At 42.2% G+C, this 13,658-nt stretch overlaps 1 protein-coding gene across 3 annotated transcripts in view; it reads right to left on the bottom strand.

The window, feature by feature from the left end:
* DIS3L (DIS3 like exosome 3'-5' exoribonuclease) overlaps positions 1 to 13,658 on the bottom strand; it is a 33,478-nt gene that overhangs the window by 11,117 nt on the left and 8,703 nt on the right. For 2 of the 3 annotated variants that reach the window (XM_019647322.1, XM_019647323.1), the window contains exons 3-8: positions 12,251 to 12,379; positions 10,404 to 10,539; positions 5,248 to 5,424; positions 4,024 to 4,102; positions 2,441 to 2,620; positions 160 to 329 (exon numbers count right to left, since the gene is read on the bottom strand). In XM_019647322.1, coding sequence (XP_019502867.1) covers positions 160 to 329; positions 2,441 to 2,620; positions 4,024 to 4,102; positions 5,248 to 5,424; positions 10,404 to 10,539; positions 12,251 to 12,379 — 871 coding nt within the window. Of the gene's footprint in view, positions 1 to 159; positions 330 to 2,440; positions 2,621 to 4,023; positions 4,103 to 5,247; positions 5,425 to 10,403; positions 10,540 to 12,250; positions 12,380 to 13,658 lie in introns of those variants that run through there. The other variant, XM_019647324.1, reaches the window with a different exon arrangement.

Here is a 13,658-nt window from a genome sequence, read left to right as displayed (position 1 = left end):
GTTCTATATATTTAGAATTTTTAAAAAACAGGATCTGGGAATGCCAGATGCCATCAATAATGTAACCCTTCTTATGCAAAGGAATTAACAATGTTTCCTGGTACTGCTCACAAGCTGGCATACACAGAAGGAAAACAGCAGAGGTACAATGTCAGCTACCTGGAGGGCTTCTGCTTGCTGGGTGCTAATTCGGATTTTGGGAATTCTGTAATCCCAAGGTGTAACTAGGATTTTCTGAGCATTTTTGCCCTGAGACTGGACCTCTTCTTTGGATGGAAATGTCACCACATAATCCCGCCAGTTCTTCTGAAGGATGCCGACCACTCTGCCTTTGGGAAAACAGAACAAAACAAAGCTTTAAGTGGTAAGGTGTCACCTATCTGGACTTTGGTCAGTTCAGCAATGAGGAAGAAAACAGGAAACACAACATCCCATGTTTTCAGCCACATCCACACAAGTCGAGAAATGCTTAAACATTTGCCTTCCTAGCATTTTATTACATATTAAGGTGGGTTTTTTTCTTAAGATGGATAATTTTTTAAATAACATTGTCAGTACGCCCTTTCTTTTGTAGGACCTGCTGTGATATTTAGAATCCATTAGTCCCACCTTCTCTTTTGCCCTTATGTTCCAATCTTAGGTTTAGACATATTGGGAAAAGTCAACAATTTTTACTTTTTTTAACCAATGCCCTCTACTGTCCATCTTCACTGTTTTTCTTGCATTCTCTCACCAGCCAAGATCAATTGGCCCAACATGACATACCAAAAAGTATACAAATCATAAGTCTGATACACAACATTTTTTATCACCACTGACTGAAGAAAAACAAACTTTAATAGTTAAAAGTGTAGCTTTTCTTGTCACAAAATATTTACTGAGCTCCTACCAGGAATCAGGCCCTGTTCTAGGTGCAGGGAATATGGCAGTATCAAAACAGACAAAGTGCTTGATTTCCTGGAGTGTGCGTGTCTAGTCTGGGTGTCTATGGGGGTGGGAAACCAACAGGAAAAAATAAATACCCGTGAGGTAGTGATGACAGCTAACAAAGATACAAAGTAGGGTACCGTGACCAAGAGAGATAAAGGGTCAGGAGTGGCAGCTATTTTAAATAAAGTGACACTTGAGCAGAGGCTTGAAGTGAGGAAAGGAGGTACGAGGGCGTTTGTGAGAAGCTTGTTTCCAGTGGTGGGAAGGACAAGTTGGTCAATGTGGCAGGAGCAGAATGAGGAAGAGGACAATGACAGAAGGCAGCCCAAGCTAGCGGGACCCTGTAGGCCAGGGGAAGGACTGTGGATTTTATTCTGAGAGAAATATGAGGCAGCCACCGGAGAGTTTTGAGCGGTGATGTGGCAAGACCTAGATTTTAAAAAGGATTACTGTGGCTCACGTGTGGAGAAAAGATTGCCTGGAAGCAAGGGTGGGAGCAGGGAGACCAGCGAGGAGGCTGCTAGGAAAATCTCGCCAAAGGACCAAGTTAGGAGAGAAATGGTGGGTTATGGAGTGGCTGAATTCAGTTTGAACTGCCAGGACCGCCTGATGGGTGAAAGAAAAGACAAGGATGATTCCAAGGTCTTTGGGTTGACCAACTGTAAGAATAAACTTGCCATTTATGGAGATGGGGGAAGACCGGGGGAGGAGCAGGTCTGGGGGCAGATACTGGGAATTTGTTATGAGGCATGTTAAATCTGAGATGCCCATTAGACATCCAGGGGAAATGCCAAGTGGACAACTGAGTAGACAAGATTAGAGACTGAGGAAGGGCTCTTGGCTGGAGTTAAAAAGCCAGAGGACTGAATGAGATCTCCTAGAGACAGTGTGCAGGGGAAAAGAGATCCAGAGAGGAGCCAGAGCATTCAAGAGGACAGTAAGATGAAGAACCAGCAAAGGAACCGAGGAGGAGCAACCGGCAGGGCAGGAGAAGAACCCAGAAGCCAAAGATGAGGGAGTGGTCTGTGGGCTAAATGCTGTTGACAGGTTACAGATGCTGAGGACTGCTGGCAATGAGGACTGGTGACCTTGATAAGAGGTCAAGGTGTGTGTGTGTGTGTGTGTGTGTGTGTGTGCGTGTGTGCATGTGCACATTGGGAATGGGGGTGCACCTGAATGTAGTGGCCTTTGGAGAAAATGGGTAAACAGGAAGCAGGGAGGATGCAGGGTTAACTGTTTCCCTGAGTCTTGTCATAAACTTAAGCAGAAAAAAGGGTGGTCGCTGCAGAGTATTTAGGACCCAGGAAGGTTTTTGGTTTTGTTTTAAGATTGGACATATTATAGCACATTTGGGTACTGATGATAATAAAATAAACCCGTAGAAGGGGAAACTGATAATGTAGGAAAGGAGACAATATTACATATTAATAATTGCAGTATTTTTGGATTGTGAAGGAGAGGAAAAATAAACATTCCACAATAAAAATGGATGACTTTCTAGCTGGCTCACCTGTGGGCATGGGCTCACTTGGGGACTCTCCTGAGGCCTTGTCATCACTGTCATTCTCACAAAGGGCAGCAGTTCTTCCTTTCCATTCATTTTTAGGGAGCAGTTCCACAACAACCATGTCTCCATGAATCGAGCGGTTTCGAGCCTTCATCCCGTGGATTAGGATGTCACTCACTAAACCTGTGTTTGGGGCAGCACAGAGAAACCCCATAAAGCCTAGGGGGATGCCACACCAGTGAGGTGCTTCAAACATAGTGTATACGGGGGCCGGCTGAGTGGCTCAGCTGGTGAGAGCACGTGCGCCTAACAACAAAGCTGCCAGTTGGACTCCTGCATGGTGGCTACGCCCACCCGCAACTAAGATCGAACACAGCACCTTGAGCTGAGCTGCTGTGAGCTGCCCACAGGCAGCCGGATGGCAACTGGACTTGGAGCTCAGCTGGCTGCGCCCTCCACAACTGGGATTGAAGGACAACAACTTGGCTGTTCCCCTTCCCCAATTCCCCAACACTGTTCCCTTCTCCCAATTCCCCAACACTGTTCCCCTTCCTGAATTCCCCAATAAAATCTTTAAAAAAAAAAAAAAAGAAAGAAAGAAAGGTGAAAAAAGAGCTGCTTGGGGTTCCAGCTCCATATTGAAAAAAAAACAAACAAAAACACAATATATCTGAGGTCCAAAGCATTCCTATGAAGAAAAGCTTCCTCCTTTCAAAGGTGAAGTCAAGTTTCTTGTGTTTCACAGAAACACAGCCACCACATCATACTGTGTCACATGCTGCCATAAGGGCCATCTTCAATCATCTTTTAAGGTAGGTAACCTTAAGGTAGTTCCCTGCATGAGACTATGTAAGCCTGTGCTGGAGTTCTGTCGCACACCTAAAGGGATCACACTCAGGGAGTGGCCAGCCTGATGAACTATGGATCCTGCAGAACTGACAGCAATGATCCTGACGAGCAGAAGCCCCGAGAAAGCCATTACTTTTCATTCTCCTTCAACCCACCCATGCTGCCTTGACTGTCAGGGCTTTTCTCACCTCATCATTGCAGAACTAGGTAGTACACTCTATCATGATACAACTAATTTGCACATTTTTTTCATTTTCATTACTTTTTGAGTGATTCTAAAAAGGCAATATGGCACATTGAGGCAGTTCAGGGCAATGTCTTAAAATCGTGGACAAGTTGCCTCAGTGGCGGGTTTGGCTCCCCACTCAGACGTGTGATCTTAGGCAAGTTACTGTGCTTCTCTGTATTTTATTCCTCACGTGCAACCTGTGTATCCTCATGTGGAAAAGGTGGAAAACAATAATAATACCTACGATAAGTGCTTAGAACAGTACCTGATACACAGTAAGCACTTGATCAACTATTAGCCATTATAATTTTTAAAGTTTATGATAACAAAATCAGAAATTATTGACAAAAAGTTAGGGGAAAAACCAACTCATGGTCCCACACACCCAGTGTATGTGGGGCTATCTGACATGGCATATATGATGTGACAATTTCAACGTCGCTTTCTTCATTGTGCTATATCAGAATAAAAAAGTAGCATGGAGAGTTACGTAAGGCTGATACGGAACCTGAGTCTTTACTGCTGGCTCCTTGAAGTCGCACGAAAGCTTCTATTTGTGCTCTGTGTTTGTTGACTTTCAGAATTCCCTAAAATCATAATAAAAATCCACGTGAATAATTTCATTCTGGCCCGCTTTACCTACAAAAGGTACAGTTTTAAAAAACAGTATGAAAATATCACCATAATATTCTTAGAAGGTCTGTGATCCCCTTCTTTAGCAATAATATTCGCCACCAAGGTTTCTTTCCTCCAGAGAACACACCATCATTTTGAACTACTCTTATATACTAAGTGTTGAAAGTGTTAGGATCTACCTTATTTAAGTGATGAGTGGTCCTTAAAACATCTTTTTCCTCAAAATATCCTCACAGGAACGTTGTGAAGCTTAATGCCAAGTTGGAGGCATTACCCACTCTTTTAAATGAGGTATAATCATTTAAAATACCCATACTTCAGGGAGGAACATTACTGTGGTTTGAGAATTCAAACTTCAGCCTGCATAAAAATTATCTGAGTGGTTTGTTAAAAATGTAAAATCCATGGCGGAACAGTTCTGTATCTTGATTGTGGTGATGGATACACAGATCTACACATGTGATAAAACTGCATAGACAGACACACACACACAAATGAGTGCATGTAAAACTTAAAATATGAATATTAAGAGCTCACTCAAGAGTTTGAGCTCTGAGCAACAGCGGTTCGAGTCCAGCCTGAGCTGAGCTGCCGCTGAGCTGCCAACAGGTGGCTGGATGGCTCAGCTAAAAAAAAAAAAAAAAAAAATCTGAATATTAATTTTATCTGATTTCTTTTTAAGACCCTGACAGCAGCTGGGTTCTGGGTCCTGGGGGACCATAAAGGGGCCCTTAAAAAGGGGAGGGAAAATGGCGACAAGTGAAGAAGCCAAATTTCACCAATTTTACGATTTTTGCCAAACCTCCAGACTTTGATTTAAAAATACATTCTCTTTCCCAGTGACAGGAGGCATTTACAAGGCTACTCATGAATGCTCAATATGTAACCTAATTAAGAACATTAAAGAGTAGCTCCAACCAGACAGCCATGTCTATAGGAAGAATGACTCCCAAATCTTAAACATCACCAGCCCTGGCTTACTCACACCCATCTTGTTTACAGCCTTTGAAATTAGAGGTCTATGGCAGGAGGCAAGTAAAGAAGGGAAGAAAGCATCCTGGCCGGTCCTGGGGCCGGTTCCTCACTAGCACCTCACCTGGATGTAGCGTCCAGACTTAATGCCGGCTTCTAGCACTTCCAGGGGAAGATGTTCTGGATACTCCTTCCTGTGGCTCTCCTGACTCTCACTCTCTCTTTCCCGTCGGGACTGAAGGATAGAATGACAAAGCTCATGGGCAGCTTTTAAATCAGGCCAAAAATTGTCCAGGTAATTCTGCATTTAATAAAGGTGCAAGAGAAACACGGTCAGAAGAGAATAATTCTTCATTACAGTAGTATTACCAAAAATCCTGAACAGGAACTGCGGGCATGCAGGTTTGAAGAAGTGTCAAATGAGCATTACCTTCCCAAGCCTCATGCTACCAGTTCATTTTCTACCATTTCATTAATCCCCAAAGCCCTGCCAAATGAACCCGAGGGAGGCGATTCCTACCGTGAACACGTCCACATCCCTGATTACTCTGAACTTCCCTCTCTTTTCCTTCCCACCCAACACACACACATTTAGTTTGCCGGTCTTTACATGTATCTCATTGCTGCAGATAATGGCCTACAGTGAACGAATAGGAAAACCTTGTACATGTGCATTCTTGTCTTTTTTTTTTCATCCTGAAATGTTTGAAATTTATAAGAAATTTAAGCACATAAAAATGGCAAGGAGTCAAGTGTATAAGAAAATGTCTCCCTCACCCCAACACACTGGCAATATCAAATGAGCAGAGACCAGGGACAGTCCAATGAGCAAAGCATTCTTGGTATTAGGCTTTTCCCTACTTCATAAGCTCCCAGAGGACCAAGTCTTCTGCGACTATCGACAGATGTAGTAACACTCATGTAAATGACACTGGAGGATGCTACTAGTGTGATCGCCTGGTATGAAATATAACTTTGAAACCAATGGTCAGAGTCCCCACAAAGTAGACTACTACAGAATATTATTGAACCTCTTGGCATTCTTGTTTCAGAGATGCCCTAGACCAGTGGTCGGCAAACTTTTGAGACCGAAGAGCCAATCCTGTCGCTCACAACAATTTAAAAATTATTCGAGAGCCATAAAACAAATGAAATCACCATTATGTAAATAATATCCTTTAAAAATTTTATAAATGAGGGCCGGCCAAGTGGCTCAGTTGGTTAAGAGCTCGCTCAAGAGTTTGAGCTCTGAGCAACAGCGGTTCAAGTCCAGCCCGAGCTGAGCAACCACTGAGCTGCCAACAGGTAGCAGGATGGCTCAGATAAAAAAAAAAAAAAATTTGTAAATGAAACTATGATAGTTTTATTTTCATTTTCAATTTTACTTCAGAGCCACATGTATGTACCCAAAGAGCCACATGTGGCTCTCGAGCCGCAGCGTGCCGACCCCTGGTCTAGACAAAGCCCCAAGGCAGTGTGGTGAGGTTGGCTGTGCTACCTCAGCTCTGTGTGTGCAGGGAACACTCCAAGCGGTTGACTCACTACATAAAATCAAATTTAGATTTGATTTTAACTCAACTTTAAGTCTAAGGTAGAGTCTAGCACATTCTTTTTTCTCAACTTAAAAAGAAAATAAATTATCCTTACTGTTGACTCCAGCATTTCTCCCACTAATTTCAAGGTCCTGTTCAACCTGCTTCCTTTTTTTCCCAAGTCCTTCCAGAAGTTCTGTCTGTGCTTACATCAGTACCCCAATTCTGTGGTCACTTATCAGCACCAAGAATTAGTCTCTGCTCATTTTACAAGGACAAAAAGCAACTGTTGCACCACTACCAGTGTGAGCCTCAGATGGCAACGGTATGGTAAAAACTGGGTTTAACTGTTTCTAAGGAGAATAGGAAATATTTATTTAGGATTAGTGGCAGCTGCTTCTGTGGTACAGTTGGGGATGGTGGAAGACATAATTAAGAAAACTGTGGATCACTGCCTAAATTATATAAATGTCTAACCACTATGTTGTACACCTGAAACTAACATAAAATAATATTGACTGTCAACTGTAAATGAGCTAAATAATTTAAAAAAAGAAAAAGAAAATTGTGCAGGGATGTTTAGAAAGCCACCAGAAGATACAGGAACCTTGGTAAAAGTTGTTTGCGTAGGCTTCTGTGTGAGTATTTAAATTTAGGCATTTTTATTTAATAAATAACTTTAGTAAATAGCATTATTAAAAAGCAAACTGTTAAAATTAAAAGGCACTTAAAACAAACAAGTGACTAGTATGAAACAAAATGGGCAATTCAGTGAGAGTTAAATATACAACGGTTTATTACAGCACTAATTGAAAGTAAGACTTGCTTAAGTGATAGCTGTTGCATAAGTCACAGTACAACATCACATGTCCATTAAAAAGGCAAATTTATAGCTAAAACACCAAAGAAAAAGTACTGATAAAAAAAGTCTTACCTTCAAATTGCATATAAATACATTAAATGATTAGAAGGGGTAATAATAAAAAAAAGCACCAGGCTTTAAACAAAATAAAATGAATAAAATAAAATAAATTCACCCAAAGGTCCCCAATTCAGCAAATGTTACACAAATAAAAGACTTTATGTAGATAATACTAAATCAAGGACTTTCTTTGCTGAAAATGTCCCAATACTTTTATCTAAGGCTTGAATTTAAGGTGTAAAGGTTACCAAGATTAAGTTTTGCCACTATGAACCACCTCTTCAAGAGGATTTATCATCTTCTCTCTTCCCCATCTAACTTCACGTCCCCACAGAATATCCCAGGCTTCCTTCTCATCTGAACTTCACAGCATGTCTTTTTTCCTGCTATCATTCACCTCTATGAAGCCCTTGGTCACAGTTTACTTAGGAAATGCTATACAAAATAAAACTACTGTACCACTGAACTACAAAGAAAAGTAATTTTCACAAAAGTAGAAAAATGTAATTTTAGTCAACTGTCTTCTGTAGGAACAAGACATGATGTATTGCAACAGAAAAAACAAGTGACACTGCCATTAATATCCAGTGCCCCTGGAATTCTCTGGCATGCCAGAACACTTTTTTATAGCAGAGCCAAGAAAATTCTATTGGCAAATCTTTAGCAATACATGCACCTGGGAACGCTTATAGAATCTACAATTCAAAATCCAACTAGACTTTCTGTAAACTGACAAGGGTAATGGAGGACCTCATTCTAGTTTGTGAATCAAAAAAAGATATCAACCATTGGAACTTGATTGACCAATGGGGCATACAGAAGAGACCAGTAATCTATTGAAAGATTAACAGTCATTCTACTCTCCAAAAAGGTACCTAAGAAATAGAACTGTGTTGCTAAGACAGCCAAATGAACTGTCACCATTAATGCTGCTCCTGTCTATGATCTGTACACCAAGCTCATCTGACAGCCTTCACATAAATAATATCACATCTCACTCCTTCCTTTATCCCTATTAATGCCCATGTACATTCACAAGTGGGGAAGAGTGAGGAACAGCAGAGAAACAAGACTGGCCTTTAAAACTGTGTTTTGTGTGTGTTCAGAAGAATAATTTGGGAGGCAGGAAAGCATGATGGTTAAGAGCTTTAGCCAGGCTGCCGTGGTTCTAGTCCCACTTCCACCACTTCCTACCTGTGTGACTTTGGGCAAGTTGCTTAGCCTTTCTATGCTTCAGTTTCCTCATCAATAAAATGGGGATGATCACACTTCAAAAATTGTTGCAAGAATTAAATGAAATAATACACTTAGAACAGTGCCTGGCATAGATAAATGTTGGCTATTACTATTTGGTCAAACCATGTAAAACTGCCATTTTGTAGGTCAAAAACAATGTAATATTGGCAATATATAATTCAACCTATATGGGCTGGAGAGTGGCTCAGTTGGTTAAGAGCATGAGCTCTGAGCAACAGGGTCGCCAGTTCGATTCCCACATGGGCCAGTGAGCTGCTCCCAAGCTGAGCTGCTGCTGAGCTGCCAACAGGTGGCAGGATGGCTCAGCTGGTGAGAGCATGTGCTCCTAACAAGGTTGCCAGTTCAAGTCCCACATGGGATGGTGGGCTACACCCACCCACAACTAAGACTGAACACGGCACCTTGAGCTGAGCTGCCACGAGCCGTCAATGGGCGGCCAGATGGCGACTGGACTTAGAGCTGGGCTAGCTGCGCCCTCCACAACTAAGATTGAAGAACAACAACTTGGATGTTCCCCTTCCCCAATTCCCCAATAAAATCTTAAAAAAAAAAAAAAAGATTCAACCTATGATGATGATCATCATCACTATTACTTTATTGTACTAATGATTGTTATTGTTATTGCTTTAACTACAAACATGAGTTTACTGTCAACAGAGGCTTGTTGGGCTGAAGTCTTTTTTTTTTTTTTTAAATTGGTGAATTGGGGGATGGGAACAGCGCTGGGGAATTGGGGGAAGGGGAACAGACAAGTTGCTGTCTTTTTGTTCTTCAGTCTAGTTGTGGAGGATGTTGCTTCACTGGCCCAAGTTGGCACCATCATCGCGCTCTTCCCGGGCGAGGCAGATCAGTCACCGGCTCTGGACGGCCGCTCACTGCGGTTGCTGGCCGCTCACGCTGGCTGCTGGCTACATACGGTAGCCCATGGCAACCCACTGCAGCAGGGGCTGCAGCCTACGCCGTCACTGGCAACTCACAGCAACCCAGCTCCAGGTTGAGCTGTTGTTCAGCATCTTGCTGTAGAGGGCAGTGTCACTAGCCCTCATATGTGGGATCTGAACCGGGGCCCTCTGGAGTCCCAAGCGAGCTCTTAATCAATGCGCCACTCGGCTGGCCTGGGCTGAAGTCTTAACTGTTGTAGGCCTTACAGTCACAGGTGGCTTGCCTAGATTTGCTAGGGTCAAGATTAATTAGCTGGGAGTAATGAAGGCGTGGAACTTCTTGAAGTTTTCCTTCATTCTTTATTTTCCCTTTTCTGTATTGCCAAAAAGATCTAGAGCAGCGGTTCTCAACCTGTGAGTCGTGACCCCTTTGAGGGTCGAACAACCCTTTCACATGGGTCCCCGGGTACTCGTACGTGGGCGTATCTACACGTGGGCCTGGAGACGGATAGAGGAGCAGTGTCTCGGTTCCTAAGACCATTGAAAATATGTGTTTTCCAATGGTCTTCGGCGACCCCTGTGAAAGGTTGAGAACTGCTGGAGCCTTCTGGGAACTACTTCGGAAATGAACACACACACACACACACACACACACACACACACACACACACACAGAGCTAGAAAATACCTTGAAGGAAATCACAAACACTCCTCCTGTTTCACCTCCATACTGCTGAACTGCCTCTTCATCTTCTGTAACCATAATAATTGGCATCCTATCCTGGCAGTGGTGATAGTACCAAACGGCTGCATTGTATATGCTCCTAGAAAAGCAAAGGGCACATAAGTTCTCCCAAGGAAGACAGACACAGCTATGGTTCAGAACGTCACACCTGGCTTTTCATTTGCTATCCTTTGGTTTACATAGGCAACCATTCATTCATTCAACAAATACTTCCTGAGCACTCACTATAAATGTGCCCTGAGCTGGGGACTTTGGGGGGATACCAAGATAAATCAGAAAGTGCCTGACATCTCTTCTTCCTTAAGACATCCAACCACCACAGCAACCTTTCATTTCTTGGTACGGCCTAGAAACCATGAGGCTCTGCCATCTTTTAACACTTTTTAAGTGGAGAGCTGATTGACACACCACCACACGGGTGGCAAGCTACATGAGGCTTAAAAGATAAAGTCTTTGGCTAAGAAAAAAACTAGGTTGCTAGTAGCTGAGGATCATAATCCAGTAAGGTCTGATATGGAACCACATGGAATGTCTGAAAATCTTCCTGAAAAGAATCAGAATTGGAAAACAGAGTCCAGGACTGGAGACATGTGTTGAAGGCTGAATTATGTTTTCAATGAAGTATCTAAACTTGGATAGTCAACTTCTGTGGGCATCTATTTTCCTTTCTGTAAATTAAGATGCTATGTAAGGTTCCTTTAGTTGTAGAGCTTAAAACAAAAATTCAGCCCACATATACTGAGTCCCTACCATGTGCGAGGCTTTGTATTTAGTAAGTGTGATCCTTCTGAGAGCTCACATGTGACCCAATAAAGAGAAAGATTTGCTTTTCCCTTCTGGAATTGAGCCCTGGGGGAGCTGGGGGACTATAAATCAGGACTCAGTATGTATCAGTGCTTATTTTGCTTTAGAGAATTTCAATATTTAATGGCCATACAGATAAAGAATTACAAGGAAAAAGGAGATTTAAATGTTTTATGTAGATACTTTAAAGTTTAAGGTCTCTTTTGCCCTCTCCAGAAGTGTCCTAGACCTACCTCTCACTTGAGCTGCAACTGGGTGGGCAGTGCCATTCCCCTCTCAAGGGCCCACTGAGTGGAGTTAACACCCCTGAAGCTACAGTGGGGACTGACTTAAATGCCCTAGCCTGACCTTCGAGGTGGCTTTAGGCACACTCTACACAGCTTCTCCAGGTTCCCAGCAGCAGTAACACATCTTTTACTGCTTTCCCTCCTTCGCTGTCCCACTCTATCCACTTCCTCACTCCTGCTTCTGGGAACCACCTCGATATACACAACCCACACCAAGTCCTTGCTTCAGGCTCTGCTTTTAGGTGGATATAAACTATGACACTGCTCTTCCTAAAACAGCTCTACCAGAATGAACCTAACAGTTTCAGTTTAATAAGACTAGTTGGGACATTAAAGGAACCTGTATCAGAAAAATAGAGATGATCTTAGCTTAAAAGTAGGACCCCCCCCCCCCGGCCTCCCCCCCCAAGTGTTAAATTTATGACTTCTGGATCACTGGAATGATCCTGCTAGCCATTAGGGTCTGGAGCAAACTTACTCTGGGTACCAATTTCTCCCTAAGTACAATTTCTAAACTATATCAATTATTATTCAAATGACATCTAAAATATTAACACATTAAGCATTTCAGTATTACTCATGGTTCCAGAAATAATTGTTGATTTTAGCATACCACTTAGGTCAGCTCCCAAAGAGCCAATGATGAAGAAATTTACAGGAGACAATCGTGTGAAAACTCACAGCAGTTCAGTGCCATACCTGGTCTGCCACTTTTCCATGGATTCTCCTTGTTCCCGAGGGAGATAGCAGTACTGCTGGAACTCATTAGCAAAGAGAATGCAGTCGTGACGCGCATCTTTCAGGAGGTTTCGCAATTTGTTATACTGTCTGTGACACAGAGGAGAAAAATAAATCTAACCTAGCAGGTACTCATCTACTGCCAGCTCTTGCTAAGAATCAAAAATGATGAGGTATTTTCGAGCAAAATATCGATTATTTAAAACACAAGAAACATTTATTTAATATTTGGCCTTAGTGTGTGCAGTACCATTGGGCGGCTGTTTCTCTATTCTGCCTGCTAGAACTTGGGCAGGGCCTCGTTAATTAGAGTGTGGATCAATCCACCCCGACTCCCCTGTCCTCTCCTAAGAAGTCTGGCCATTTACTATGTACTTAGACGCACTGCCCACATAGCCCCCACTTCAAAAGCTCAGAGGACACAGAAGCAAACAGACTTGTGCACTTTATTTTTGTACCTAACTCTGCTCTAGAAAGGGCATTAGGCACCAGTACATTTTACTTTTTGCCTGCAGCCCTAGAAAAGGACATGTAGAGTAAATAAGTTTGGGGATTTATCTGTAAATTTTATTTATGCAGCCACCTCATCAGTCAGAGAACTAACAGAGTTTTAAGGTTTCCCACCCAGAGATCCTTCCAAGAATGCTAGCCAACGTCACAAATCAAATATGAAATGTCATACTGGTCAGTTTCTAATAAGGTGCTTTTTAATAGTCTAGGTAATATGAACTATATAACATTCATAGTTATTTTAAAGCAGGTCAATTGTTTACTTAAAAATGAATTGATATTAAGCCAGATGTTAAATTAACACATACATTTTTCAAAGTAGATCACTGGCATTTAATATAATATTCCCACCACCAACCTGCCGCCATGGATTTTTAAAAAATTAGTCTTTTCAGTAAAGCAAAGGCAGAACTCTCCAACTTATTCTTTCCAAATAAATGCTAACCATCATTATCTTTGTGGTCTCAACACTTCATTAGAAAACAAGAAACACTGATTTTATTTTGTCAGTAATTCTAATCTTAAGTCACCTTAAAAAGAATCATCAAGTAATAATACCAACTCGTAACATTTCCTAACAAACAAAGGGATTCAGTTTCATTTCTGTGAATGGCAGCATTCCTTAACAAATTCCACTTGTGCAAACAAAAGCTGCCCTACCACCAAATGTCCAGAACACATTAAATTGGTAATTTTCCCACATTCACACAGACACATTTAAAATCATTTTTTAAAACCTCTTAGAGGGCCGGCCGAGTGGCGCAATGGTTAAGAACTCGCTTGGGATGCCAGAGGGCCCCGGTTCGGATCCCACATATGAGGGCCAGTGACACTGCCCTCCACAGCTAAGATGCTGAAC

This window comes from Hipposideros armiger, unplaced genomic scaffold, assembly GCF_001890085.2.
Source record: "Hipposideros armiger isolate ML-2016 unplaced genomic scaffold, ASM189008v1 scaffold_110, whole genome shotgun sequence".
Lineage (NCBI taxonomy): Eukaryota > Metazoa > Chordata > Mammalia > Chiroptera > Hipposideridae > Hipposideros > Hipposideros armiger.
The sequence above is the reverse complement of the archived record's forward strand: the minus strand, read 5'-3'. Positions and strand labels throughout refer to the sequence as shown.